Raw genomic sequence first — 27,829 nt, forward strand, 5'->3', positions numbered from 1 at the left:
TTGACCTTGAGAAAACTAGGTCAAGGTCAAATTTCAACTTTTGTACACTATGGAACAAGTTAAAGATAGAAAGACAATGGAGAAGACCCTAGATCAAAGTTAGTGCTTTGATATAGGGTCTTACTCAACTGGCCTTCTCCATATGCACTAGTCTATGCACTAGTCAGGTACAGTACTACTTTGAGAATACTCTTTGACCAACTCTGAAAGTAGGTCAGGGTAAGTCGCGGGATGTTGCAGTCTCTGACTGCCATGGTTCTAGTTTGTGAATTGTATTTATATATTTACATTTGTTGTGTCTTGGTCTACAGTCTACTTCCTGACTGCTCACTGGGCTTTGATTCATGTATGTGTGAGCACTTCTTATGTCTAAACTATTAGTTATTTGATGCTGGAAATAAACCATTCTCAAAACAAATATTGTGCTGATACTAAAACATATCTAATAAAGCCCTGATATTGTTTGAGTTTGATATTGGGTAAACATTCTCAGATGAAGAGTGATTAAGATCATTTAGCTCTCAGTCAACATAGTTAAGGAGTTGCAGTTTAAAATAATTCACAAGATTCAAACTCTGATTAAAGTAAAACTACCAAATAAATTCAACCTCATTGCAGAAAATGTTGCGAGACCTTCTTGAACCAGACCGGACACAAAAGACTTTGGGGCAATACAGATATACTCTTATTTGGACAAACACCTCCAGTTTTTAGTACACAGGTTTTTGAAATTGTGTTGGAGATCTTGGCCAATGGGTTAGACATGGAGGTACTGACTTGTATATTTGGTCATGAATACTTAAATTAAACCAATAGGATGTATAAAGAAAAATCAGGGTCAATTCTGTATCATCATTTTAATATAATCACCGAAAAGTTTGGACAAAAATCTTTCCCACACATTAGGTGTTTGCATCTACAGACAAGATCTACAGACAAGATCTTTATTCTTTAAGGATCTTGTCTGCTTTCAAATCAGTTCAGATAAAAAAAAGTATCTCTGAACCATCACCTTCTCTCAATCATCTATTCATCGTGAATATTCATACAAAATCCAGATTTTCTCAGGAACAAGTGAGTCTGATAAACAAGAAGTGGTATCAACAAGCTTTACATTCAATACAGTTCATTTCACTTTGCCCCACCCCCTCACGCCCCCATCCTCCTGGATCAATGGGAGGAGGCAAAACCTGCAATCCTGTTGGTGCCTTCTGGACTTAATAAATCTATATTTAATATTAGAAATATATAAATGCTCTAGCCAGTGGTAACAGTGATATGGTTTCAGATCTACTTCGAGCCATAATACTTTGTTGTCCTCAAAGATGGGTACGCACACACACACACACACACAACCATTCGCACAAAATATATAATAAATCCAGCAGAGTGCTGATCAAGAAATATGCTCAAAACTACAATTTTAAGGTCTTCATAACCTTCTGGCTTAGAGGTTTACTTCTACTCACATATGATCAGACAGGGACAGAAAGAATCAACTGATGAGGAAGTCTGTCGTATGTCAGCCAGGAAATATCAAGTGCTGTGTCCTTAACTTTAGTGTTTATTGCAGTATATTTCATTCTACAGCTAGTCAGTGTTCAGAAGGCAGCAATCACTAGACTGCCCATAGCGAGGGAAGTCAGCATCTAATGCACAGTTATGGTGAAGATACAAGGTACAAAATTTGACAGTGAGGGTTCTTCATAGCATTAAGAGAAGTTTGCAGTTTGCAGTTGTCTGTTTTCACTCCGCAACAGGTTCAGTGCCCCAAGCTAGAGCCAAAAATCGAGAAGCTTTTAATACAAAACTAAATGAGAACATTGATTCTTGGCACTGCGAAAATTCGACTAGTAGTCAAATAATTTACTGCAGTAATTCAAATGTTTTTAATCACAGTGGTTGAAATGATCACAGGATAAATTCTAAGGCCGCATCAAGAATGCGGGGCCCCCATCTGAGACAGAATGACTCCTAAAGTAAAACTAACTAAAATTAAAGGATCATAATTTGGTCTCACTAAGAATTGTGGTGATCAGAGATAGATCGGATCAGAGGTAACAAAGAGATCAAGGTTGGTTTGAGGATTCCCTCACTTTCAAGACAGCCGAGGGATAAAATCTGTGCTGTTAGTATTTACCATTACCAGTGCCACCGGGTCGACACTTCTAAGAGACGCTGCTGGCGTGCTGAGTATCTACATCCTATTTAACAGAGGATGAGAGAAACAGCTGAAGACTTCAACAACACAATATTATGATTTGAAACAGACAACTAAGTAAATTAAGAAAATTAATGCGACCTTGCTCTCGTTCGAAGTATTCAGCTGATAAAATTCAGCCAGCTCCAATGGAGGAAGTTTGGGGAATCCACTCCCGTCTGATGCCACCCTTACCTGGAGATACTGAACCTCATGACGACAGATCGGAGGATACACTTCATGTCCTCACTTCCACGCATGAGCCTGTCTGCTACAGCGGCTGATGGTGGGTGTTCATGCCCACTACAGGGGGAGTAAACTTTGCAATAATACCTTTCAGATGACACCAGAATCTCTGGTGAACATCGAGTACAGTCACAGGATGAACTAGTTTTATCCTTGCCCGCTTGCACCGCCTGCCCCGGTCGCTGCATGCTGGCTAATAGATAACACACAGCCAAGTTTTCTAAATGCATGGGCCAAAGAAATCCGATGGTGAACAGTACAAGTAAAAATATGATGCTGTGATCACACACAGGCAAATAACACAATGTGAACATTCACTGTGCGTCCTGTGTGGACACACCACTAAATGAATAAAGTTTGAATGACAGGAAAGATCCAAATATTTCAATAAAAGAGTTGTAAGTTCATGAAAAAAAAGAGTGAAGCACTTCCTAATAAGGTTGTAAATGTACATTTTTGATGTTGAAGTCATGTTGTGAGATAATATTTTGAAGATATTAGCCTTTATATATTGTGACAACAGATGCATAAATGAGGTACGATAATGTTATGAGATTATTTAAAAAATCAGAGTTTTATCATAAAACATCTTATAGGAGAGGGGTAACCTCAGCAGTAAAATGAATTCACATTTCATAACAGTGTTGTGTAGCTGAGTTCACACAGTCAGTCACATCCAATGGTCTTAACTGGGGACATGGACTGAGCACTTCACTTCATTAATGAATGTCTATTATTAAATACAACGCTGCTCTCATCTTTGTCCTGTAATATAATGATATATTTAAGTGAAATCACAACTTCATACCAAATCGATTAGAATTTTTCAAGTAAAATCACAACTTCATTTACTTACGACTTGACAAGTCTTTGTAAAATTACACTGTATTCCAGTAATAGTAATTGAAAAATTTCTCATATCATGACTTCTCACATCTGTTTTAACTTCATAAAAATTTTATATAAACTTACGACTTAATTGAAATATTACGATGTTTCCATCTCACAATATTGTGCCTCTTAAAATCCCAGCTTGGTTTTAGCCCTGGTCTGCTGCTATGTTACTTGTGCACAAATGTGTCCTATGTTCTGCTCTGTGACTGGTGTGTGTGTGTGTGTGTGTGTATGTGTGTGTGTGTGTGTGTGTGTGTGTGTGTGCTGACTTGTGTGTGTGTGTGTGTGTGCTGACTTGTGTGTGTGTGTGTGTGTGTGTCTTCAGCGCAGCCACGAGCAGGGCACCCACTGGGGCTCCGTGTCCAGTTTGTTGATGAGTCGCAGCAGCTCGTTGTAGGCTTTGTCCTGGTCTGTGTTCACAATGACCCCATCAAACAGGTGACCGCAGCTCTGCTCCATCTCCCTGGCCTTCTCGATGATGTCACGCAGTTCCTCAGGCTGAAACAGCACACACACACGCATAAATAAATCACTGTTGTAAATACAAAGACGTACTGGGGAAATGAACAGCGGTGACATTTATTGTGCACCAAGTGGAAACAGACAGCAGACAGTTTAACAGGAACCTTGGGGCTCTTGTTGTCTTTTGCCAACAGAGCTCGGAGTCTTTCCTGAGAGGGCGGAGCTATAAAAATGATGTAAGGCTTCAAGTCGGAACTTCTTAGCACCTTCAGAGCCTGTAAACACACACAAGTACACAGGGATGGACTCAGCTGTGAACCTGCAGTCTATGGGATATGCTGACCTGCTGCTGGTGTGTGTGCTGACCTGTGTGTGCAGACACAGCACACAGATTTTTCCAGTGTTGATGACTTGTCTCACAGAGTCTGTGCTCGTCCCGTACAGGTTCTTCTCAAACTCACCAGACTCAATTAGCTTTCCTGGTGAGACAAGATGCCTACACGTTAGAGGTGAGATCTTACGCCCAAGCCCGAGTTCGAGGCCGACCTGAACCGAAAATTCGGGTCGGGTCAAGCTCAAAAAGTCAACAATTACTTTCGGGTCGGGTCAGGCTTTAAACCCTCGGGCTCGGGTCAGATTGGATTTTTTTTGGACTTGGGCTCGGGCTTAAGATCCAAGCCCAACCCGGCCCGAACTTTTTAAATATATATTTATATATTATGTACCTCAAACGATCTATGGGTATTAAACTAAGGAATCCCCTTATAAAATAAATAATTTAGGTAAAACATTGAAGGCGCTGTATGAGAAACATCCATCTACAATACCTGCTCCGTTCCCTCCGTGCATCAGCTGTATTTTCTCCTGTCACTTTACCTTTCCGATCATAAACGCACTGAAAGTAGAGGTAAGATCTTAAACCTGAATCCAAGCCTGAAATTCGGGCCGGGTCGGGCTCAAAATGTCAATAATTACGTTCGGGTCAGGTCGGATTTTAATACCCTCGGACTCCAGCTGGGATTGGCTTTAATACCGCGGGCTCAGTTCGGATCGGGCTGGATTTTTTTAAGCCCGATCTTACCTCTACTACACGTTACAAGGGTAAAAATCATGACAAGTGTTGGAACGTTTTTGGCTCGCTCCAGTCAGTCACACAAAACAACACTTGAATTTTCCACTTTTACTGCATTTCCACACACTTGTTTCAGGCTTACGATGCTGCGATATATCTCCAGACCCGTTCAGACTAAAAACCGTGATGAGGAAATAACAGAAGCAGCAGTGTGAACTGGATCATCTCTGCTCAGCTCAACCTGGCTAACCCAAATGCGCTGCTCCTGCTAGCTGTGCTGTTTTTTTTTATGACATGGCCCACCCCTACTTCAGACACATCATCATTCTCAACATCCAATCAGTGATTCGTACTCAAAACATTGCACATTCAGGCAAAAAAAAAAAGAGTATCACAGCAGAGTTTGTAGACTTTCATTTAATGCTGGATTGACAACTTCATTGATAACCGTTTGCTCTGCTATCACTGTGATCATTCAGATTTCAAGATGGTACAAAGTATTTTTGTATACAAGAGGCCTAAAATTGTCAGTACAAGAAGTTACTGCTTTGTCATTTACAAATTTGCAAATAATTTTGCATGTCTATTGGTTGGACAAAATATGCTTTGTCCTTTTTTCATAATTTGGGGTTTGGGGCTTTTTTACAAGGCAGGAATTAAAATGATTTTAGTTATTTTAAATGGGGAAATGCTGTGATGATTTACAAGCTCAGTTACGGAACAAATTAAACTTGTATCTTGAGGTTCTACTGCACCATCTTGTTTGAACGGACTGACGTAAAGTAGCATGTTTTTGGATCAGACCAGCACTTCCAACAGAAGCAAGTTCCAATTTGTTTCATTGAGCCAGCAGAAACGTTCATAGGGCACCTTGCTCTTGTTGCTTTGGTTTTAACCCTTAGACCCCTGACCTATTTTGGCCGTTTTTTGGTACTTTTGATATTTGTCTCTATTACCACATTAAAAATGATTTAACATACCCATGCTTGGTATGTTCATCTTCAGCATAACTTCAGCTATATGAAGAGACAGTTTTTATTTCCCTATAACTTACTATATTGACATATTGGGGCAAAATAGACACACACAGTTAAATTCGGAAATGGAAAAATGTTATGTTATTGCACATAAAAACCACAAACATGCTGATCGAATTTATTTTGAACTCTAAAAAGGTTGCCATAGGGTTTTAACATAATTTTATAGTTTGTGTCATTTGCGCTACTCTTCAAAGGGGTTTTTTGGGCCCAAATAGACATAGACAAATAGACAATAGTCAAATTCGAAAATGGAACAAATTGTATTTTATTTTACATAAAAACCCAAAAAATGCTCATTGAAATTGATTTTGAACTCAAAAAATGTTGCCATAGGCTTCTAACATAACTATATGTAGTTTGTGTCACTTGTGCCACTCTTCTAAGGAGTTTTTCAAAGTAAGACTATGCACACGAAACATGCGTAAATCGTGCACATAATTGTTTGTGTCATTCAGACTTTTGCGTCACATGACAAGATGCACCAATCACGGTACGTGTTTGCATCACGTGACAAGCATGTACGAATCGCGAAACATGTTTACATCACGTGAATACATGCATCACCATAGTACGATGGCGACTACAGCCGTTTGAAGCGCTTTTCTTTGATCAAATGTAAACGATCATATCTCCGGTTTTGCGGGGTCAATCGGCTCCAAATAAAAACATCTATTCTGTCACGGAAACATGACCACAGCAATCCACATGACAGACTGCATTAGTTAAGAATGGTTTAAAAACACCATGCGCTCTGATCACGCCGGAGTGATCATCGGGCTTTAACACCAAAACACAATGTGAAATACAGCTGGGCTCTTCAATTTATATGGATAGTTAAGAATCCTGTTTGTATATAGTTCATACTGATGAAACATTCTGACCGTTGTACAACAGGGTGGAGGCATAGACTGTTTTGTTTAGAGTCACTGACAACCACAGGATGGCGGTTAATCTCACCCTGCATACCTGCATTCCTCCACATCAGTTGAAATACGAGTAACTCGGCCCAACAATGAGGGATGAACATGTGTATAACTATACAACAAACATGAAATAAGGTCTTAATGAAAATCTGCAGAGGATGAAAGGTGAGAGTGGAGACACCTAGAACCACGTTGAAGGCTGGCCGGATACTATGGTGCATGATGGGGCTTCTTGGATCTTCCACACAAGCATGAACACAGTTCTGCCCAACTCTTTTCCCAAATGTCACTGTTCCTACGGTAGATGCTAATAGGAAGATTAGCATCAGAAGGCGACCAACCAACTGACCTAACAATGTATCTACTTACATACTAAGTAAGATTAAATCCTACCTGCTGCCAGTTCTGCTTCAAAGGTCTGACGAGACACAAAGTGGTAATCCCGACCGCCAAGCTCACCATCCCGACGACTCCTTGTGGTGTCTACACCAGAACACACACAGAGATAAATGTGCTACATCATAGTCTCGGTGTGTGTGTGTGTGTGTGTGTGTGTGTGTGTCTCTGTCTGTGTGTGTGTGTGTCTGTGTGTGTGTGTCTGTCTGTGTCTGTCTGTCTGTCTGTCTGTCTGTCTGTCTGTCTGTTTGTCTGTCTTACGAGGTACAGGTCCACCAAACCGCTCTGGTTGGTTGTTGAGTAGTCTCTGTCTGAGCTCTGGCTGCCCACAGTTGGTTGGTCCGATTAGAGCTATTGGTCTCTTTCGATTTGCCGGCTGGTGGTAAAGAGCCATTTCCTCATATGTGAGGATCTCCTCATCAACATCTGGAAAGAAGGAACCAAAGAGAAAATCTAGAAATTTCAAAGGAAAAGCAGTAAGACGAGTAAAAATGACAAAAGCAAAGCAGCAGGTTTGGAAACAGAACTATTAGCGATATGATTAGAGGAGATACTGATAAATGTGACAAACGGAAGATATCATAAATAGCTTATGTCATCTGTTTGGAGGAACAGCAATATTTTCCAGCAATCAGGTTCTTGAATGAGCTACATTATGGTTGGTACATTAGTAGATATATCATATTCAATCGGTGGTTTTATTCTAATCAAGCTTTCATCAAATGTACGACTTTCATCTTTCTTTATTTGAAGCAGACCAAATGTCTCCTGATCATCGTCTATCTCTCATGTCCTTCATACTAATTCCAGACAATTCACCTGATAAACAACTACTGTATAAGGCTATTGATAAATAGATATCTATAAATCTACATAGATTGCTTGGCTGTGAGCTGCTGACTGTACAGATATCTGCCTTTCTTTGGAGTTGATAGTTCAAGATTAATCTCTTTGTAGAGCTCAAAGCATAAAGGACAGGTGGTACCATCATTCCTGTGACCATTGTACAGCAGCTTCTTCCTCTTCCTCTTGTTCTTCTTTGCGCACCACAGCTTTCCTGTCAACAAGCAGATAACATCAAATACTGTTAGACAATCACAACTCTGATCTTGTCTTTGTAGGTGTGTGCAGTAGAGACCGGAGGGTAAGTCAGCCAACTGGAAAACAGGACATCAGAAAAGTCCCTCTTTTTGATAAACGTGTCCTGTAGTCCACCTACACATTTAACACCATGAAGTAAATCAAAATACAAATATACAGTGTTACTTCAAATATATCCCCAAATTACTAATTCACATTGAGGTGTAGTGCTACAGAAGAACTGACCAGACTTCTCAGGCTCCTTGTCTTCTTCTACGGTCTGTTTCATGGCTTCTCTCTGCTGCTGGAAACTCTTTCCTGTGGATAAAATACACAAAATCAGAGAACACATAGTCGCAACTCGCAAAACAGAGTGGGAGTTTATACTATGGCGTGTCACAGCCAAACATCTGGTGTATTTTCCTATAGAGTGAACAGAAAATACTCCAGAAAAGAAGTGTCAGACAAAGAGTGGTACCCGGTACGAGTCCAGCTAGCGGCTGATTATCCTCGTCTCCGTCTCTGTAGGCCTGCCACCAGTTGGGGTCTGACTGGCTAATAATGTGGAGAATGTCTCCTTTCTGGAAAGACAAGCCCAACTCTCTGCACGGCACGTACGGGTCATCTGATGGGTCGTAGTCGAAATGAGCCTTCACATGAATCTGGAGGACAGATGGACGGAGTCATGTGATTGACTCTACAATTACAAAAACTTGTAAATCAAGACATCATCAATGTGTGGTTTTAACTCACCACATTCTCTTTGATTGGAGGGGGTTTATTCTGAGTGCTGGGAATAAGCACAAAGTTCAGGAGGCCGTGCATGTCCGCCTGACACACATTCAGAAAACATAGAGAAAGATGCTTCTTATTCTTCTAATTGCTTCCATCATATTGACTGAATGTGATTAGTAGAATGCCAAGAATCATTTAGTTCCATCTTTGCACTCATAGTAATGACAGCATCAGTAAACACTGCAAATAATAAAATAAATATATTCTAGAAAACTTTAACTCAATGACATAGTGGTACAGTGTTACTGATGGGGATGCCATCTTTATACTGTATTTCTATGTTAATCAAAGACATGAACATACTTACAAGAATGTCAAAGACTTGATTGACATCTTTCCCTCTGATCTCTATGCCATTTATTTCCAGTATTTCATCTCCCTCAGATAAGAGTCCACTCCGTTCAGCTGCTCCACCTCGAACAATACGGCTGATCACAACGCTGTCCATTTCATTGCGGACTGTCGCTCCCTACACAGAAGGAAACCACAGGACACGTAAAGCGTGCTGAAGTAAACAGAGACTCATTAACAGCACTCATCCTAAATTATAGATTAACTGGGACTGGGATTTATTTTTTGAACATATTCAGTAGTAATTAAAGTCACAATACAATATATTAGTAAAAGACTGTTTCACATCACAAATTTATGTCTTCTGTCATTTAATTCCATTAAATATTTTACCCTCTCACTAGTGAGGTAAGTTTGAAGAGTGTGTCTGTATAACTGATAACAAAATTAGTGTTATCTTTTGCTATATTGCGCAGTGCACATAATGCTCTTATGAGTGGTACATTGACAGTATGAGGTTGGAATATGAATGGACACATGGAGGGATTGTTTATGCATCGGACTCTTATCCACAACCACTTCCTGAGTGCAGGGTCACAGGGGCCTGGAGCCGATTCCAGAACAGACCACGCCTTCACCGCTCACTCTCAATAGCCTACAGGTTAATACCTGTGGAGGAAACTCGATGCAATACAGAAGGTTCCTGATCATATCTCACTGATCACTTCCGCTGCAGGAAGGTAGTGACTGTCAATGGCCATCTTTGAAAGGAGGAGTGAGGAGTGTGGGTCTTACCAGTGGTATGTCTTGGGCCTTTTCTATGCGAACTATTTTGACAGTCTCCCCTCCCCACTGGGTCAATATTTCTCCTTCGCTGGGCAGCGGTTCGAGCTCCATTTCCCTCTCTGCTATGCTGTCATGAGCCAGAAGCAAAGACTGCGAAACAAACACATGCAGCAACAGTCATTATGGGAGACTGTTTGTTTGCTTTGTATTTGCATGTGTCGTTTGCTCTACCTGAATGTGTGTGTCTGACAGCAGGCTGTGGAGTTCCAGTCCCTCTTTGTTCTGACTTTGTTGGATGAGATGCCTGACCTGAAACCATGGCAACATTATAAATCATCAACAATATAAATACAGATACTGTAAAGATACTGTAAAGATTTCATCTGATGTTTCACTTTCAGAGTTTTGAAATGTCAAAAACTATGAGATGTTACATTGGAGTAATAATGTTTGTTTTGCTACGAGGGAGAAAAGACTTTCCCCCTTTATATCACCAAGAAAGGCAGGGAAGTAATCAATTTTAAAAAAGGTGAGAGTAACTGAAGTGTCTCAATCTGTCCCGGGCTTAACAAAGCTTCACCTTCAGCTTCTCTGAGGAAGCTCGGCTTGAACTACAGTTACCCTGTACAGAGTTGCTCTTTTTACTTTCATCATTTCTTTCTCAGAGAACAGTATGAGCCACATGAGTCTTGTTTAAAGCAGAATGCAGGGCAGGGGCAGGGATGCTGACACAGAACAAATAATTTGTTGCTCTTTAATGACATTCCACTGAATTGAGCCATGAATAACTCAGAGCTAGCCAACTCAACACTGTGGCAGGAATATAATTGCCGCAATGGTAGTGCAGGCTTCCTGAAGTTAAACCCAGTAGTCCCCAAAGAAATCACCAAAGTTTAGTGAATAATATTCTCCAGTTTGCTTTAAGACATTTTCTGCCAAAAGAATTGATGAATTAATGCCTGAGTTAAAAGCATTGGTGCTAAGCATTAAACAACTTGTTGTTTGGCTAACATGAATGCGCGTGCGTGTGTGTGTGTGTGTGTGTGTGGGGGTGTCTGTGTGTGTTAATGCTGTATAATCTGTATCAATTAAAACTGAAACCAGCTTTAACTGATACAGAACAGAGCTGCTCTGTCTTCAACCTCATTAGTAGATACTGGATGACCTGGGCTGTCACAGTGTGTGTGTGTGTGTGTGTGTGTGTGTGTGTGTGTGTGTGTGTGTGTGTGTGTGTGTGTGTGTGTGTGTGTGTGTGTGTGTGTGTGTGTGTGTATGCGTGTATATATGTGTGTGTGTGTGTGTGTGTGTGTGTGTGTTCATACGCATATGAACACGATGACCACTCAGCTGACATGAGACACACATATAGCATCAGGCATTACCTCCATGGAGAGCTGCTGGGCTTGCTGTGTGTGTGGGTATGGAGGGGAGGGGCGGTGCATGGTGGTGGCCACGGCATTATGGATCTTCAGCGCTGACTGGAAGTCAGACTGAAAGGGGAAAGAGACACCAGCTAAAACATCTTAGGCCCCGTCCACACGATGCCGGAACTTTTTGAAAACGCAACTTTTTTGTTGTGTTTACGCCTTCCGTCCACACAACAACGCAGATATCAAGAACGAAAACGCAACTTTTTAAAAACGCTGGCCTAGGTGGATTTTTAAAAAAACGCTGGGTCTGCGATGTCGTGTGGACGGGGTATCCGCAACTTTTTAAAAATGCTGACGTCTTGCCTGCGATGAAAACCTCTGTGATGTCATATTTATGTGTGTTGTGACAATAAAACACGGAGGATTCCTATTGGATAAAATTTGACTCAATACTGCCACCACATGGTTAGGCATGCTTATAGCCGTCTTCGAAACACACTGCTACGTTTATGTGTGGACGGAGATTTTTTTGAAACCGTTCTCGTGTGGACGCGAATCATTTTCGATGCGTTTTTAAAAATGTTGCGTTTTCAAAAAAATCCTTCCATTGTGTGGACGGGGCCTTAATCAAGCATTTGTTTGCTTTTTGTTTAAATCACCAGTGTCCATTCAGTTTTTCTGAGAAAACATTTTTTAACAATTCATAGCTTTGTGGGGAAAAAAACAACACAAAATAATGACTTGCTACTGAATAAAGCCAACATTCAGAAATAACTGAGTTTGAATCATAGTCTAACTATGACAGCAGCTTAATGTAAATAACACAGTCGTATTGCTACAGATTTGATTTTGCTGTAAGACACACAACTGTCTATTGACCAATATCTCAACAGTCACATCGCTCCATAAACGCATCTTCATCACTCATCTGTCTCATCTCAGAGAGTTCTTTCTTGCAATTAGAGACGAAAATGTAATAAACTAATTCATAAAGTCTCAGAACTTATCGTGATTGTAATTTGGGGAGACCGAGTATTTACTTGCTATATTGATATACAAAAAAATAATTCATCAGGCGACTCATAGCTCTCAAACATTTCTAAAATATGCTTAATACTGTGCGCTACCCACTGCACGGTGGCGCAGTGGGTAGTGTGTGTGTTAGTGTGTGTGTGTGTGTGTGTGTGTGTGTGTGTGTGTGTGTGTGTGTGTGTGTTGATTGGCCGTTCCCACCTTGCCCCTAGGAGAGTGTGTGTGTGTGTGTGTGTGTGTGTGTGTGTGTGTGTGTGTGTGTGTGTGTGTGTATGTGTGTGTGGCTCCGTGGTGCACTGGCGTAGTGCCTGGAGTGTCCCCCGCCTCACGCCCTATGCCAGCTGGGATAGGCTCCAGCTCCCCGTGACCCGCTACGGCGGATGCAGTGGCAGAAAATGGATGGATGGATGTTTAATACTTTTAAATGAAGAGACAGCAGTTGGAATTCAGTCTGATAAATTAAGAAAGAAAATAGTTCACTCAGAAGTCATTGGGTAAAAAGTAATATCATGAGATACACAAAACTGCAGCTGAACATATTTGACTAGGTTTACCTTACTTGTCTTACATATAGATAGTAGTATATACTATAGAAGCATTTCTGTACAAAATCTGACACCTGAGGAAATAGTCTTGACTCTTGACACATTGAGTTTGAATATAATTTTTCAACCTGCAACCTCAACATTTATCAGATGTGCTCTGGAGGCAGGAAATAAAAGTGAAAATAAACCTCGAATTGTGTTTCTGTTCATCTGGATATGGGATGTTGGATACTTTCTGAGAAAGACAAACAATATGTTCTGGTACAAACAATAACTTACTTACTGGCTTTTGGGCATAAAAATGTCTTTAAGAATGTTTAATGCCTTCACAAAAGAGTCTTCGTCAGTTGCTTCAATATTTGAATCCTGTCTGAAGACTCTCCAGACGTCCTTCCTCATTCTGGAGAGTTTACTCCAAATCTTTGAGAAGCCTCTTTGTCATAGAAACTCCAGCTCAGACAGCGCTGACTGTACCACTACATCTTGGTAAATCCCTTTTACCTCAAAAGGGATTTACAAGGGCAGAATATTTCGAAAAATACCAGACTCACATATTAACTCTGCGCTTTTGTTATTAAATTCTATTTATATTACCTTGTTTAAAAGTGCAAGAACCAGTTCGATGTCGCTCTGACTCTGCTGGTCAGGCAGACAGCCCCGGACTTGCTTCAGTGACAGCAGCAACTCCTCCAGCTCTACGATAAACATGAACCAACACACAAGAGAAGAAGGATAAAGTGGCTCATAGTGGGGGAAGAACACAACAGGCATCAAAATAATGTGTGAACAACTGCATCTCATTTCTCATCAGTCTGTCAGTGTGTGTTCATATTTGTGTGATAGTGAGTGTGTGTCAACACAACCACCCAACCACATTTTAATTAAGTCACTCTCAAGAGCCTCTCGTGTCCCCTCCCTCCCTGAGGAATTACCTCCCTGATGGCGCTCAAGTCTTCCTCACATTCCTTTCATTCTCAGCGCTCTCTCCATCTCACTTGATATTCTTTCATCCATTTGTTAGATTTTTAAAGTTTTAATATGATGTGCGGTTCTACTCTCATCTGAGTGAGTGTGTGTGTGTGTGTGTGTGTGTGTGTGTGTGTGTGTGTGTGTGTGTGTGTGTGTGTGTGTGTGTGTGTGTGTGTGTGTGTGTGTGTGTGTGTGTGTGTGTGTGTGTGTGTGTTTTACCCAGCAGAGTGTGTGCGTGCTGGCTGCCGAATACTGGCTGCAGCGGTGTGTTTGAGTCTTGAAGGAAGGTGGGGTTGTCGATGCCGATGTGGGGGTGCTGGGAGAGCTTCCTCAGCCTGAGTGAGGCGTTCAGGTCTAGCTGCCGACCCTCCTCCTCTCGACGACGACGCAGATCCTCCTAACACACAAACACACAGACAATCGGATGCATCGTGGATGTCGTGAATCACGTGATGTGAAGGATTTAAAGGTGTTTCAGGGTGAGGCCATACATCCTCTCCTACAGTAGTATTCCAACAGATCCTTATTTTCTAACTAGGTCATCTTCCCGTAGCCATCTCTCCTCAGACTTCCCCAGTTCCCTGGCAACTGATGCTGACCCTGTTTTCCAGGGCAACGTCTGATTCAGCTTGACTTGATAATTCTTGTATACTGTCATGCCTGAGGCCGGCTGGGGCATTAGGGCTCTTACTAGCTGATGCCCTTCACCCTGAGCAACATTAGATGGTCAACTTCCAAGATTTGTGATTGCTCCATTTGAGAACACCAAAAATTTATAGTTAGAACCATTCTTTGTCGGTAATCTGTGGAGGTGGGGCTCCATTTTTTTTAACTTGTTTACAGAAGGTGATATCCACTTACAGGTAAGATTTCATTTAGCAAGTTCAAATGGGCTTTTAGAAGGCAGATACGATGTCTAACAAAGACTTTACTGTTATACAGCCTCATGTGAAATGTTGCATGCAGTGCTTCTGGAGCTTGAACAATGCAAAGGACAGAAGATCCCTTCTTTAATCTGGTTCTTACAGATATGAGTCACCAAACCATGGGAGTGCAGTGATAAATCCACACCCCTTCGATGGAAACATAAATTCTCTCTCAGCCACATTCTCAAGTTATGCAAGGAACAATGGCTTCTGAGCCCCTATTGCTCAACGACAAACAATGATGGTGAAAGTGGGACATATTTTATCACCCACAGCAGCACTGAAGTATGTAAGTATTTCAAATGCATACCTTCAAGCTACAACTAGTCTCTGATAACCACTTTGAATCTATTCCACAGAGAATTTTCTTTCAAATGACAGAGTGGCTGCAAAAAACAAAGGAAAGACAGGTGAGTGGGATTGAAACATGTGGGTGTGTGACTGAGCATGTTTTAGCATCAGAAACCTAATGGTGAACGTGATGCAGAGGAAAAGGCTAGCAGCAGATGTGCAGCGTTGGCTGCGGTGCGTCAGTTCATAAATGCTGCTTGTTCTCAACAAGAAAATGGATTCGGGCTCTGGAAAAAACAGAATTCCTCCCTGTGCTCAGACGACAGCCTGACGTTGAGAAGGAAAAACACTGTTGTACAGAGAAGATGATCTCAACCTATACGACTTTGCAAACATTGAATATTACTTCCTTCACTGTGCTCATATATTTCTGTAGATCTTCATAGATGTTTTTTACAAACAAACAGAAAAAAGTTCAAGTCCGATATAAATGCAGCTTCAATGAGAAATATGTGTCTGTACACACCTGATGCTGTCGTATCCTCTCCAGCTGTGTGGAACGTCGGATCGGGAGCGTCCGACTCCCAAGATCTCCCGGACAGTCGACAGCCATTTCCCGGTGCTGCTGTCCTCCCCTCAGCTCTTCATCTCCTCCTCCTCCCTCACCAGCAACATGGCCGTTCAGGTGGGAGGTTGTCATCCCTCACACACACCAAATCAAACGTGGGTGCGCTCGAGTAAGTTCTAGGGATGTTTAGTTGTGTTTCGGTGTATCAGGTGAGTCGGTGAGGGCAGTTCAGTAAAGCGGCAGCCATGATACCGTCACCTGTGAGAAGAGCAGGAAAATGAGGTCTAGTGTAGAAACACGAAACAGCACGTCCCTAACCCGAATGCTTTCAGCAGCGTTACGTCAAATAGCAGCAGCAGGTCTGCTGGGTGGGGGCTTCAGTTAGTCATCTGTGACCAGCAGTGAGGTGAGATCGGTCCAACATTGAGGGGTCAGTGAACCACAACACAACCTAAAAAAAGCTTCAACACATCACACTTAGTTATACAGCTCACTGCTCTATGAGCTGGTTAACACTTCACTGGTTAAGTACTGTATCAAGTCACTAGTTACTTTACTGAAGGGAAAACACTTGTAATGTTACAACAGTTTGTTTAGTCACCAAAAGAAATTATTAAAAAGAACAACTGAAAACAACAATTGAAACATGACTAATGTGATGACTCAAGTGACCCAGAAAGACAACTCAGCAGCCTGTCCTCCATCTAAAGTTCTGTTTATTATCACCTATTCAATACATAATTTATCTTGAGTTTAGAGAAATGGTGTGCTATCTTTCTTGCTTCTTCTTCTTCTTCTTGCTATCTTTCGTGCTATCTTTCTTGCTGGTGCGGTTTATTTGACAAAGTCCTGAAAATCACACAGCAGTCATCACATTTTTCTTTGCTGCAAAACTCAACAGTCACCTTCTCAAGGTTAGGACGTCCCATTTCAAACCAGTGATAAGAGCTCAGTGAGTAACACAAATACTGTACTCAACATCAGCACAACACTTCTTATTTCAATTGTTAATTTACAGAAACTAGGATGAACACACAGATTGGACTTTCATCTGACAAAAGCTAAACATTTTAAAGTCATGATAAATCATTATCCTTTAACAACCAGGCCTTTATCTGCTGGCTAACTTACAACAACAGTCATTGGAAGATGAAAAATCGTCCCGGACCACCACAGGAAAACCGTTAAACACATCGGTAAACGATGTGTCCTCCATTCCTTTGGTGAGTAGTAGTAAAGATTGTGCTGAATTGGGTTGCATCTTTATCACCCTTACAGTATAAATCCTGACTGGTAATGCTTCATGAATATCTGCTTCTTACTGTTTTAATTAAAAAACATATCAATGGAGAATCATTCCCTGCTTATCTTCGACTGCTGGTTATTTTGTTTAACACTAACACGATTAACATAGGTTAGTTTTCTAGTCAAACTCAAAGTCACAGTTACCATTTCTCCTTTGGATTGTTTCCATGTCAGACGCAAGATACCACTGTGAACCTCTGAGTGGTGGAAAAAAAATGGATTATGTGCATTATCTCAGCACAGAATTCTTTTGATGTTCCCAGAATTTAAACCTATTAATCATAAAACATGCAGTCAAAATAATGGTCCTTATCCCTGCAGTGACATCTGAGTTTCCTCTCTGTTAAATGTGTGATGATAAATCCTGCATTCGATATGTTATTAATAATCTTGTTCTTTTCTCCTCCTCATTTGTTCTCAAGCTGAATAATTACAGTTTTAATTTTACTATTACTTTCCAAAAAAAGGCTGTTTAATCACGCAGTTACAAAAAAAGTTTAGAATTGTAGGGGTCAAACCCAAATAATTACGATTTACATGCATTATGCATTATGCCTATCGCTCCTTTATGGCCGTTGACCACAGTCTGCCAGAGTCCTCTATCCTGGGCCTTCCGTTCTAGCTGCTTCCACGTCAGTCCACGCTGCTTGATGTCAGTCTCAAGGTCCCCACGCCAGGTGTTCTTTGACCTCCCTCTCTTTCTCGTGCCTTGTGGGTTCCATCTAAGGGCTTGTTGTGTGATGCTGGTATTGGGCTTCCGGATTGAGTGTCCAATCCATCCCCACCTTCTCCTCTTGATTTCCTCTTCCACTGGCGGTAGGCTGGCTCTCTCCCAAAGGTCCTTGTTGCTGATGGTATCTGGCCAACGGATCCCCTGGATCCTCCTCAAGCAGCTGTTGATGAATGTTTGCACCTTCATTGTTGTTGCCTGTGTTGTCCTCCATGACTCTGATCCGTACAATAGTACTGACTTGACGTTTGAGTTGAATAGTCTGAGCTTTGTCCGTTGGCTGATTTGTTTCGAACTCCATAAAGTCTTCAGTTGGGTGAAAGCGGCTCTTGCCTTACCTATTCTTGCCTTGACATCTGCCTCTGTGCCTCCCTGACTACCGATAACACTGCCTAGGTATGTAAAAGCTTTCACTTCCTCAAGTGCTGTTCCCTCCAGTGTCACTGGGTCTCCGTGTGTTGTGTTAACCTTCAGGATTTTTGTTTTTCCTTTATGGATGGTGAGGCCAATTTTTGATGAGGTGTCTGCCAACACTCTTGTCTTCTCTTGCATCTGCTTTTGGGTATGTGAGAGCAGAGCAATGTCATCTGCAAAGTCTAGGTCATCGAGCTATGATTTAATTTTCCACTGGATCCCGTTTCTCTTATGTGTTGTTGTGACCTTCATTATCCAATCAATCGATAAGAGGAAGAGGAAAGGAGACAGTAGGCAGCCCTGTCTGACTCCAGTGTTTCTATCAACACTATCAAACGCCTTCTCGTAATCTATGAAGTTTATGTAGATTGGAGAGTTCCATTCAACTGCTTGCTCAACTATAATAAGGAGAGTTGTAATTTGATCCACACAGGATCTATTCTGCCGGAAGTTGCTTGATGGTCTCTTAGCAGTGGGTCAACAGCACTCTTTATTCGCTCCAGGAGAATCCTGTTGAAGATCTTCCCCGGCGCTGATAGCAGCATGATTCCCCTGTAGTTATGGCACTGACTGAGGTCTCCTTTTTTGGGGAGCTTGACCAGGTACCCTTCTTTCCAGTCTTTTGGAATTTCCCCATTCTCCCAGATCTCCCTGAACAGTGGGTGTAATATCTCTACAGAAGCATCTACTGTATGTCTGCCCTCAGTGCCTCTGCTGGGATGTTGTCCGGTCCTGTCGCCTTTCCATTTTTTAGTTGAACAATGGCCTTCTTGATTTCCATCTTAGATGGGATTCCACAGTTGATGGGAAGGTTTGTCTCTGCTGCTTCTATCTCTGGTGGGTTTGGTGCTGTAGGTCGGTTTAGCAGCTCTTCAAAGTAAGATGCCCATATTTCCTGTTGTTGTTGTGGTTCCTTGCTTGTATTTACCTCCTTATCTTTCACTGGTCGCTCTGGTTGGCTGCTCTACGATTTACAGCGGAACACAAAAAATAACGGTCACAACTACATATAATGGTTAAGTCTGGTGTCGCTATAATGTACTGTATGTTACATACACACACACACACACACACACACACACACACACACACACACACACACACACACACACACACACACACACACACACAGTGTCACACTCATACAAAAATACACATAGTAACACAGCAGTGGCTGATCGATGGATGCCTTTCACTGCCACAACAGCTTGTTCGATATGCTATCTCTTAGCAGCAGAAAGGAACCCACACACACACACACACACACACACACACACACACACACACACACACACACACACACACACACACACACACACACACACACACACACACACACACACACACACACACACACACACACACACACACACACACACACACACACACACACGCAGCAGTGAGGAATGCCAGGCAGTCCTGGGAACAAAATTCCACAAATGGGGGAAGGGAGTGTGTGTCAGCGATCAAAACACACTCCACCATCATGCCTACATGGTGCAGGCATGATGGTGTATTTGCTCTAATATTAAGATTTGGAAACAACAGTGCAGCATTATGTACACAACACAACAACAAGCAGCACTTTGAACTATGTAGTTTTTAACACACCTCATGTTAGCTGGCAGGAGGACAGATAATTTCACGGAGAGTAACACCGTCATTATTTTAGGTCATGTTCATTTTTTACTGCTCCTGCTGATTTATATCATGTATTCTGAGGCTGGCAGTGTGGTCGCGTCACATTTGATCAAGGGTAATCAGCATCTTGCAGAACAGGAGCCTCCAGTGTGCAGAGTATCACTGCATGTAGGCTTTTTCTTGACGGCCCCAGGGGAAGGCTGGTCCTGATGCTCTGGAAGCAATCCAGTATTTTGTGTTTTTATTCTACTCATATGCATTTTGTAATTAACAAGCTTTGTTGAATGATTTACTATTACAAGTTACAACATTGGTGTTTTATTTGAAATGGAACCAATATGTAAGACTTTCTATATTTCCAACATTGCCACACAACCACAAAGTCTTTGTGTATTAACATGTTTTAAACTCCCGTTTTAAAACCAAAAAGATTTTCAGTGACTAAGAAAAACATCAAAAATACAGAAATATATTATTTTATGTTACTCTATTAAAATAATATAGTATGTCACTCCAAAAGGCTTCTCAATAGAAAGCAGGTGAATGAAAGCTGAAGGAGTGTTATTTTCCGTCAAGTCAGCAGAGACAGTGATGAAGACAGTGACGAAGGCCTCATTACCCAGCAGAGATGAGGGCAGGAGGATTTAAGAAGCTCCTCCAATGACAAAATTAACCTGCTGATTCAGCTATGTGGGTAAAAAACAAGCACTCATTCAGAGCCTCAGCATGAAATGCAAGTGACTCAAAATCGTCCTGGTGGATTAATGAAAAAAAAATCAACAACCTGACTGAAAATTGTGATGATAACCATTGGAAATGTGTAGAACTATGACCAATTAGCACGCAATTCAGGTTAACTTGTAGGAATGAAGTTTTTATATAAGCTGGAATAACAGACAGATCCTGGGCTTGCGCTAGCCATTCGCCACTTCACCATAGGCGAAGTAAATTCCATATGACTACAAGGTTTTTAGCTTGTGTAGCCACAATGGCGTTCTCATTTTTAGGAAAAGAAGTCTAAAACTTACAACTTTTTTGGACTCACAAAAATCCCCGAGCGATAACATTAAAAAAATTATAGCACGCTGCTACTGTATATCCGCATGCCAACAGAAATAGCCAAAGTGACCCGAACGCTCCCGATCATTAAATATGCACTTGGGTCATGACCGCCTCTCGCCCAAAAAAAAAAAACTAGGGCTGCCCACCTTTGGGCGGCAAGTTTATTTATTAACAGAACAAAGACGGGACTATCAACAAAAACGCAGTGATTCTGCGCTGCCAATCTACGCTGTAGACGCCTCCCTCAGTCTGCCCCAGGGCAGCTGTGGCTACACACGTAGCTTACCATCACAAAGTATGAATGAGGAATGTTACTCCGGTCTAGGGGAACCTTTGACATAACATGCGTTTGTGCTCCCCCCGTCTTCTCACCACAAGAAAGGCCAGCGACATCAGTACGTCAAGTTCAAAAAGGAGTAGTTTTTATTTGCTTCAGAGGGAGAACAGGTGCCAACATAACAAACAAATATTCTAAATCAACCCTACCTTCCTAACAAAAGAAAAGGGAAATAAATAACAATTTAACAACCTATCTCCCTAACTTAAAACAGGAAAAAAGGGTTAAAGGGCTTCTCCATTATACCAACTGCTCAAATTGTCTACCAATTATTTACAAGTATTTAATAAGGATATGCTTTATCTTCACAAGACTGGTGCCACAGGGCACAAACTATCTGATCGCTACTTCGACACTAATACAACCGTTTCAGCAAGCTGGCGTTTCCTGGCGGTGGGAAGGCTGGAGAGGAGGCAGAGTGCAGTCGGCGGGCTGTTCAAATAGGTCAGGGGACCCGCCCCCTGACCAATCGCGTGGCAGCAATCAGGCGAGCCAGCCAATGAGCGGACACAACCTGCTCCTAATTCCCTCATTCACATAAAGAACACACACACACAAACCAAGGAGAGAGAGAACACTGCAGCACAACACATACATAACAGTACATGACCCGTAGGGTCATAACAGGAGTGAATGACTAATGGATCCGATGTAAAGCGTCTTTGAGTGTCCAGAAAAGCACTATATAAATGTAATCCATTATTATTATTATTATTTGTGCCTTTTCTAAAAGAGAATTTTCATATCACCGAAGCAGCTCCAGCCTAACGTATCATTTAAATGCAAAACATGTCAAGGACAGAGTTGAACGTTAGCTTACCCTTTTAAAGGAAAAGCCTCTTGGCATCTTGCTATTTAGTTGCCTTATTTCGAGGCATGTTATACTATTCATTTTGAATTGCTGTATTGAGTCAGCTTTAGTATAAATTTTGATTGAGAGTGTGCTTATGTGCCTCTTTGAGACTCAGCCTTATTATATTTCTGAATTTTACTTATTTTATTTAACTGTATTCGTATTGCATTTTAGGGAAATGCACCTGGCCTAATTGGTTTGCTGATGTGCTTGGCCTTTTTTCCTTTCAATTTCATTTATAAAGCACACTTAACCAATAAAAATGTGGATTTCAAATCTTCTCTTCTTGGTGCATTCTATTGATTAGTCATGCACTACAATTTTGTAATGTCCTAGATTTCAAATTCTTTATTTTGGGGGCCTTTAGCAGGTATAAGATTAAAATGCGATTAATTAGATTAATAAAAAATCCTGTAATTATTTTTTTTTAATCGCTTGACAGCACTAAACAAAACAGGATTCTTTTTTTACAAGCTAAACCCGCAAATTGGTGTACGACAAGGCGAGGACAATCGATCGAAAGAAAATGAGAATAGTGTTTTATAGTAGATTGTGTGTTAAAATTCTAATTGAACAACAAATGGTGAATGCTGAGAGGGGGTAGGAGTGGTGACAGACCGATCAGAAGGTAAATGAAAGATATTATCAATACTTTTTTGTAGTCTAAGACTTTTGATCCCTATGACCGGCAGGAATAACCAGCGATGCATGTAAATGTGTATGTGGGGATATGTGGGGATAGTTTACCCCTTGGTGTATGTATATGAATGTGTGTATGTCTGTGTGTCTTGCTGAGGCAAAAATCTAAGGAAGAGCCATAGCGGAAAACATTCTCTGGGAAAGAAAGCTGTGGGAAAGTGTGGTGGATTGGTTTTAGCGGTGCAAAGGACCCCAAAAAGACTCAGATTGGATTACGATTTTATAGTCATTTATGACAATGAACAAATGAAAATAAAGTTTGTGCACATCATTAAAAATAACAAAATAAAATAAAGCTAAATGGAACAGAACTAATTAGAACTGACTCTGTAAAGTCAGTCAGTGAGGAATGCAATCTTTAAAGGAAGTGTTGAGCGCAACGATGTTCAGACACACACATTATTGATGTTCCAGAAAAATATAAATGGCTAAATATTATTGATGCTTGTGGTTCTTTAAACCAAAACAGCCCAACAAGCAATTACAGAAAAGAAAAACATATACCAACATTGAGGCTATTGTTCATGTGTGTAATGACCTATGGTGGGCCTTCTTTCTTTGGAGTATTCTTGCAGTGTGAACAGGGGTTAAAAGGGGCATATAAACATCGGCAATATCATACATAAAATCCCAATACAACTTCCCAATAGGGATGGATATCATCAGGATTTATCCATATTTATACAGACACCAATACTGATTATCAATACATACTCAATAAAAAAAATACAGACTTAGAATGATGAAAAGTGATTGGTGATTTAATGTTAACTAAATTTCAGGGTTACTTCCAGACAATAAACAATACCAGCAACTAGCAGTAATACAAAATTCACTGGTTCTCAGGACATCTGTAACAACTTCCCAGTGATTTCAGAAGTCGTCAACTTTAACCTTTACACATAACCCAGTACAGCCGGAGCTCAGCGTTCACACAACTCCTGAAAACCAAACACACAGTGTGAGACACAGACTCATCCAGTCAGTCTGTGTGCATGAAGCAGAGCTGCCTCTTATCTTGTGTTTAACAGTACACTTCTCACACACACACACACACACACACACACACACACACGCGCGCGTGCACGCACACGCACACACACGCACACTTAAATGGGTTGTACCACCCTGTACCAGACAAAGACAGAAGAGGGGGAAAACAGACACAAGAAGACACGTTCATAAAATTCAAAGGAGATCCTAGATTTCAACAGCTTTTTATTTGCAGGAAGTCCAGAAGGCATGAACAGCAATTCACTTTTTTAACATTTTACATTAAAACCTCATTCCAAAATGGAATAAATGTATTTCTTTCCCCAAAATTCTATGCACAATACTCCACAATGACAACGAGGAAAAGTTTTTTGGAAATTTTCTACAAATTTTCTAAAAATAAAAACCAAGGCATCACACCTACAGTACATCAGTATTCGCAGCCTTTGCTCAACACTCAACACAATTACAGCCTCAGGTTTTTTTTAATGTGATGCCACAAACTTGGCACATCTACCTTTGGGCTTTCACATCAATATGGGAGGCTGCATGAGGAATTTTGAGAAAAATAATTTCTTCCATTTGGAATAAAATGCCAAAAACGTGAAGCACGAATTCTCTCCAGATGCACTGTATGTGCTAAAACACCTTGGTGAAAAAAATTAACCACGACCTACTGTATGTGTGAAATAGATAAAATGATTAATCGATTATCAATCAGTGACTACAATAATATTGTAGCACTTGTACGTTTTTGGTAAATACTGTCACTACTACAGAGATCCAACTAATAAAATAACTCTGAGCATGAACACAGTTGGACCCATAATCAAGATTTGCAAAACAGAGCTATGGCGTCACTGTTTTCAACAGAGTTGTATTTTGACAATTTACAGTACCGGTTCTCATGGTGTGTGAAAAGATCACACTCTGGAACTTGTTTTCAAAGGTTTATATTTTCAGGCCCCAAAACTGTTGTTGTGTAAATGAAGAACAAAACAGCCACAGAATTATAGCTTCAGGGACACCACTGGTGAGCATCCAGTCAGAGAGAATGAGTGATGCAGCCAGGCTAGAAAGTCCTCATGACGCACACAGAGTTTTGTTCCAGAGCACAAGCTGAACAGAAGGCCTCATTCTGGTACAGCTATTGGCTGGATCATATGCTAAAACCAGAACTGCTTTGCATGGAGAATAACTCTTCAGGGTAATATCATTCTCAGTGCCTAGCTTTTCTTCTTCAGATAAATTATGGCTGTCTACTAACGGTTACTAATAATTCTTTTAACAATTTTTAAGTGGCATAATTTTCCCAGCCTGAAAGTCCGTAGTGAATTCTCAAGGCGCACACCAGTGACAAGCCACTGCAAGTGAGGAAGCATTCAGGTATCTGAGGGAGACAACACTGACCAGGTAATTGTACCAGCTGCCATGAAAATCTAACCCTGATTTGGTTGGCAGCAGTTCAAGTTGGGACCCACTCAAGTCTCAGGACCACAGCATGAAAGTAAGAGAGTGGGTTAGAGAGCATTCCAGAGAACAGAGGGCTTGTGTATATCACTAGCCTGTGGCCTACTGTGCCTGGCTAACCTCTGCTTCACCTGCTCCCTACATGTTGGATGGTGTGTCTATAAAAGTTTGTTTTTACCTGACAGTACAGCTGATCTAAAGGTCAGTTTCTGCGCCTGGTGTGTACATACACTATCAAGGTTCGACAACATTGTGGAAAGTTGTATATATCGTTTTAAAAGGTAATGCAAAAGTGGGATTATATTTGAATCACTTCCATTTAATTTTCACTATGTAAATACTGAAGTCATGATGATGTGACATTTTTTTGCTGTGTGAAACAAAACAACAATAGGCTTGAGCATGAATCTGATAAAGTTTAGATCAATTTAGCTGTCCTGTCATATTCTGCCCTATACAGTATACTGTAAAATGTTTTTTAAGGTTGTGTCCATTGTCTGCTTAAGGATACTCCCACAAAGTGGAAAGCACTTGTCTGCCCTACAATAAACTCTTTTTGTAATATCTGTGATAACTTGGAAAATGTGACACACAAATAGTGCTTCATTTGGAAATGAAAATGAGAAAATAATCAAATACAACACAACAAACGTTTGTTGTGCTGTCTGAAAATGCATTGCGCTCTCTCTCTTTCTCATTAAAAAATTTCTCCAAAATTTCAAACAAAGAAAGCTATGAAGAAATTAATGCCTGTCTTTCATATATGCCGGCTTCACAGAAAGGTCTTTAACAGTAGACAAAAAAATAAAGAAGAAATGGTTACTTTCTTATTTTTACTATGTGGAAATCCATATTCTATGTTTTCAAAAAAAAAAAAAGTAATCAGCCAATGCTGGAATGAATGCAGTGTTGACTGTTTCTTAACATAACTAGTCTATGGGTAATTAAACACAAAACATATATGAATACATCTGGTTATGTGCTAGATTAATCTTCTCAGTTGTTGTTATATTACAGTTTTATATGTCCTCCTTCATTCATGACACTAAACGGCATATTAAGCTGTGTTGGATAACATCATGTCACACTCACTAGGGGTGTTTTTAAACCTGCTTACATTATGTTATTTCAACAATCACTCTTCATTTAAGGCATGGAGTACCAGCAAACAATATGATTATTTAGTAAAAAAAAAAAGGCACATTATTAGTAAGCCATCTCACACATGACACAAATTGGTTGAATGTGATGCTCAGCCATGACAGTGTGTCAATCTACCAGCCATAGGAGCTTGGTAGCTACACAGCTCCAACTATGGCAGACGCCACCTTGATAGCCTCAGAGGAAACCTACACAACATAGGCTCCTCTGACAATAAAGAAATCATACAGGAATCAGTCACACGTACTAATGGAACCAGTACCGCTTTGACTTGTATAAATGTTAGTGTCAGCTTACTTTAGGACAGCTCTCAGGGAATCCCCATAAAAGACAAGATCCTGTTTCTCTTGTTGAGAAAGATTTTTGATTTGTTTTTCAATAACAAGGTGTTAAACACAAGGAGGAACTAGTTTCCTAGTTACTCCTGAGATTTATAATTAATATATCAGACCCTTCAAAGTTTCGACTGATAGACTACAGTCCAAAGCTTAAGCAGAGGTCAGTGTTTGGTCGTGTTGCTTTTGATTACATACAACAGGGAGACCTAATTTACATTACAAACTAGCACTATTTGTTATAGTAGGTTATAGTAGTATAACTCGAAGATACCATGTTAATAATATATTATTATGATTCTGGATAAAAACACCTAAAATAAGTGGACACGCAAAGAAACGATTACAATCACATAAGGTTTGCAAGCTGTTTCATCCAACTATGTAAAGTTGGCTTTCTTTCTGTAGACCACAGGACGACTTGCCTGATAGCCAGCGTTAGGTGCTCCTGTTAGAAAGCACAGATTAATGAATTAAGGTTTTGGTTAACCAGTTCCCCCTTCAAAGTAACCTTTACCTATTTGACATATAAACTACCTGGCTTCATTATTATCTTAAAAAGTTTTCGGCTGGTGTCCACTTTTGTATCAGTTTAGTGTAGCCAGCCCTTTCAGAATCTTCTTAATTTTGTTTAATTTAACATAATGTCATCGAGCTAGTGCTAGCAGCTAACTAGCTAGCGTCCCTCCTTCCTGCGGCACCTGTTGATAACAAAGCCACTTCATACCACACCAGCACAGGACTACTCACTCTGTTCGAAACCGTCCACGTCCTACTGAAGCTGCTCCGTCCAAGTGAAACCCGTCGTTACTTGTTAGTTTTAATCTAAGCGGACGGGGTTCGGCCCACACGGCTGTAATGCACTGTTTCACTGAGCAGACTGGCTGCTCGCTTGACGACACACAGCAAAACTCCTCTCCCGTCGTTTCCTCTTCTCAAACTG

The 27,829-nt window shown here is 40.8% G+C and overlaps 1 protein-coding gene across 1 annotated transcript; it reads right to left on the minus strand.

Annotated features, from left to right (window-relative positions):
• Positions 1–842: 842 nt before the first annotated feature.
• LOC137611236 (protein PALS1-like) lies at positions 843–27,829 on the minus strand. The gene is made up of 17 exons (XM_068339324.1): positions 27,637–27,829; positions 15,845–16,144; positions 14,321–14,498; positions 13,727–13,827; positions 11,568–11,675; positions 10,417–10,494; positions 10,195–10,335; positions 9,416–9,577; positions 9,067–9,144; positions 8,792–8,975; positions 8,560–8,631; positions 8,219–8,290; positions 7,495–7,659; positions 7,231–7,320; positions 4,169–4,281; positions 3,967–4,077; positions 843–3,838 (listed from the first exon to the last, which is right to left on the minus strand). The coding sequence occupies exons 2-17, from the start codon at positions 16,016–16,018 to the stop codon at positions 3,662–3,664; spliced, it is 2,004 nt and encodes a 667-aa protein (XP_068195425.1). The 5' UTR covers positions 16,019–16,144; positions 27,637–27,829; the 3' UTR covers positions 843–3,661.

The sequence above is a fragment of the Antennarius striatus genome, chromosome 17 (genome assembly GCF_040054535.1).
Source record: "Antennarius striatus isolate MH-2024 chromosome 17, ASM4005453v1, whole genome shotgun sequence".
NCBI lineage: Eukaryota > Metazoa > Chordata > Actinopteri > Lophiiformes > Antennariidae > Antennarius > Antennarius striatus.

What these genes read in the sequence shown, in the direction of transcription:
- LOC137611236 (XM_068339324.1), bottom strand. Translation starts at nt 16,018, where the DNA reads ATGACAACCTCCCACCTGAACGGCCATGTTGCTGGTGAGGGAGGAGGA. An exon ending in GCTAGCTGGACTCGTACCGG is followed by an intron (nt 8,632 to 8,791) that starts GTACCACTCTTT and finishes TTTTATCCACAG; the next exon opens with GAAAGAGTTTCCAGCAGCAG. An exon ending in CAATGGTCACAGGAATGATG is followed by an intron (nt 7,660 to 8,218) that starts GTACCACCTGTC and finishes CCTTCTTTCCAG; the next exon opens with ATGTTGATGAGGAGATCCTC.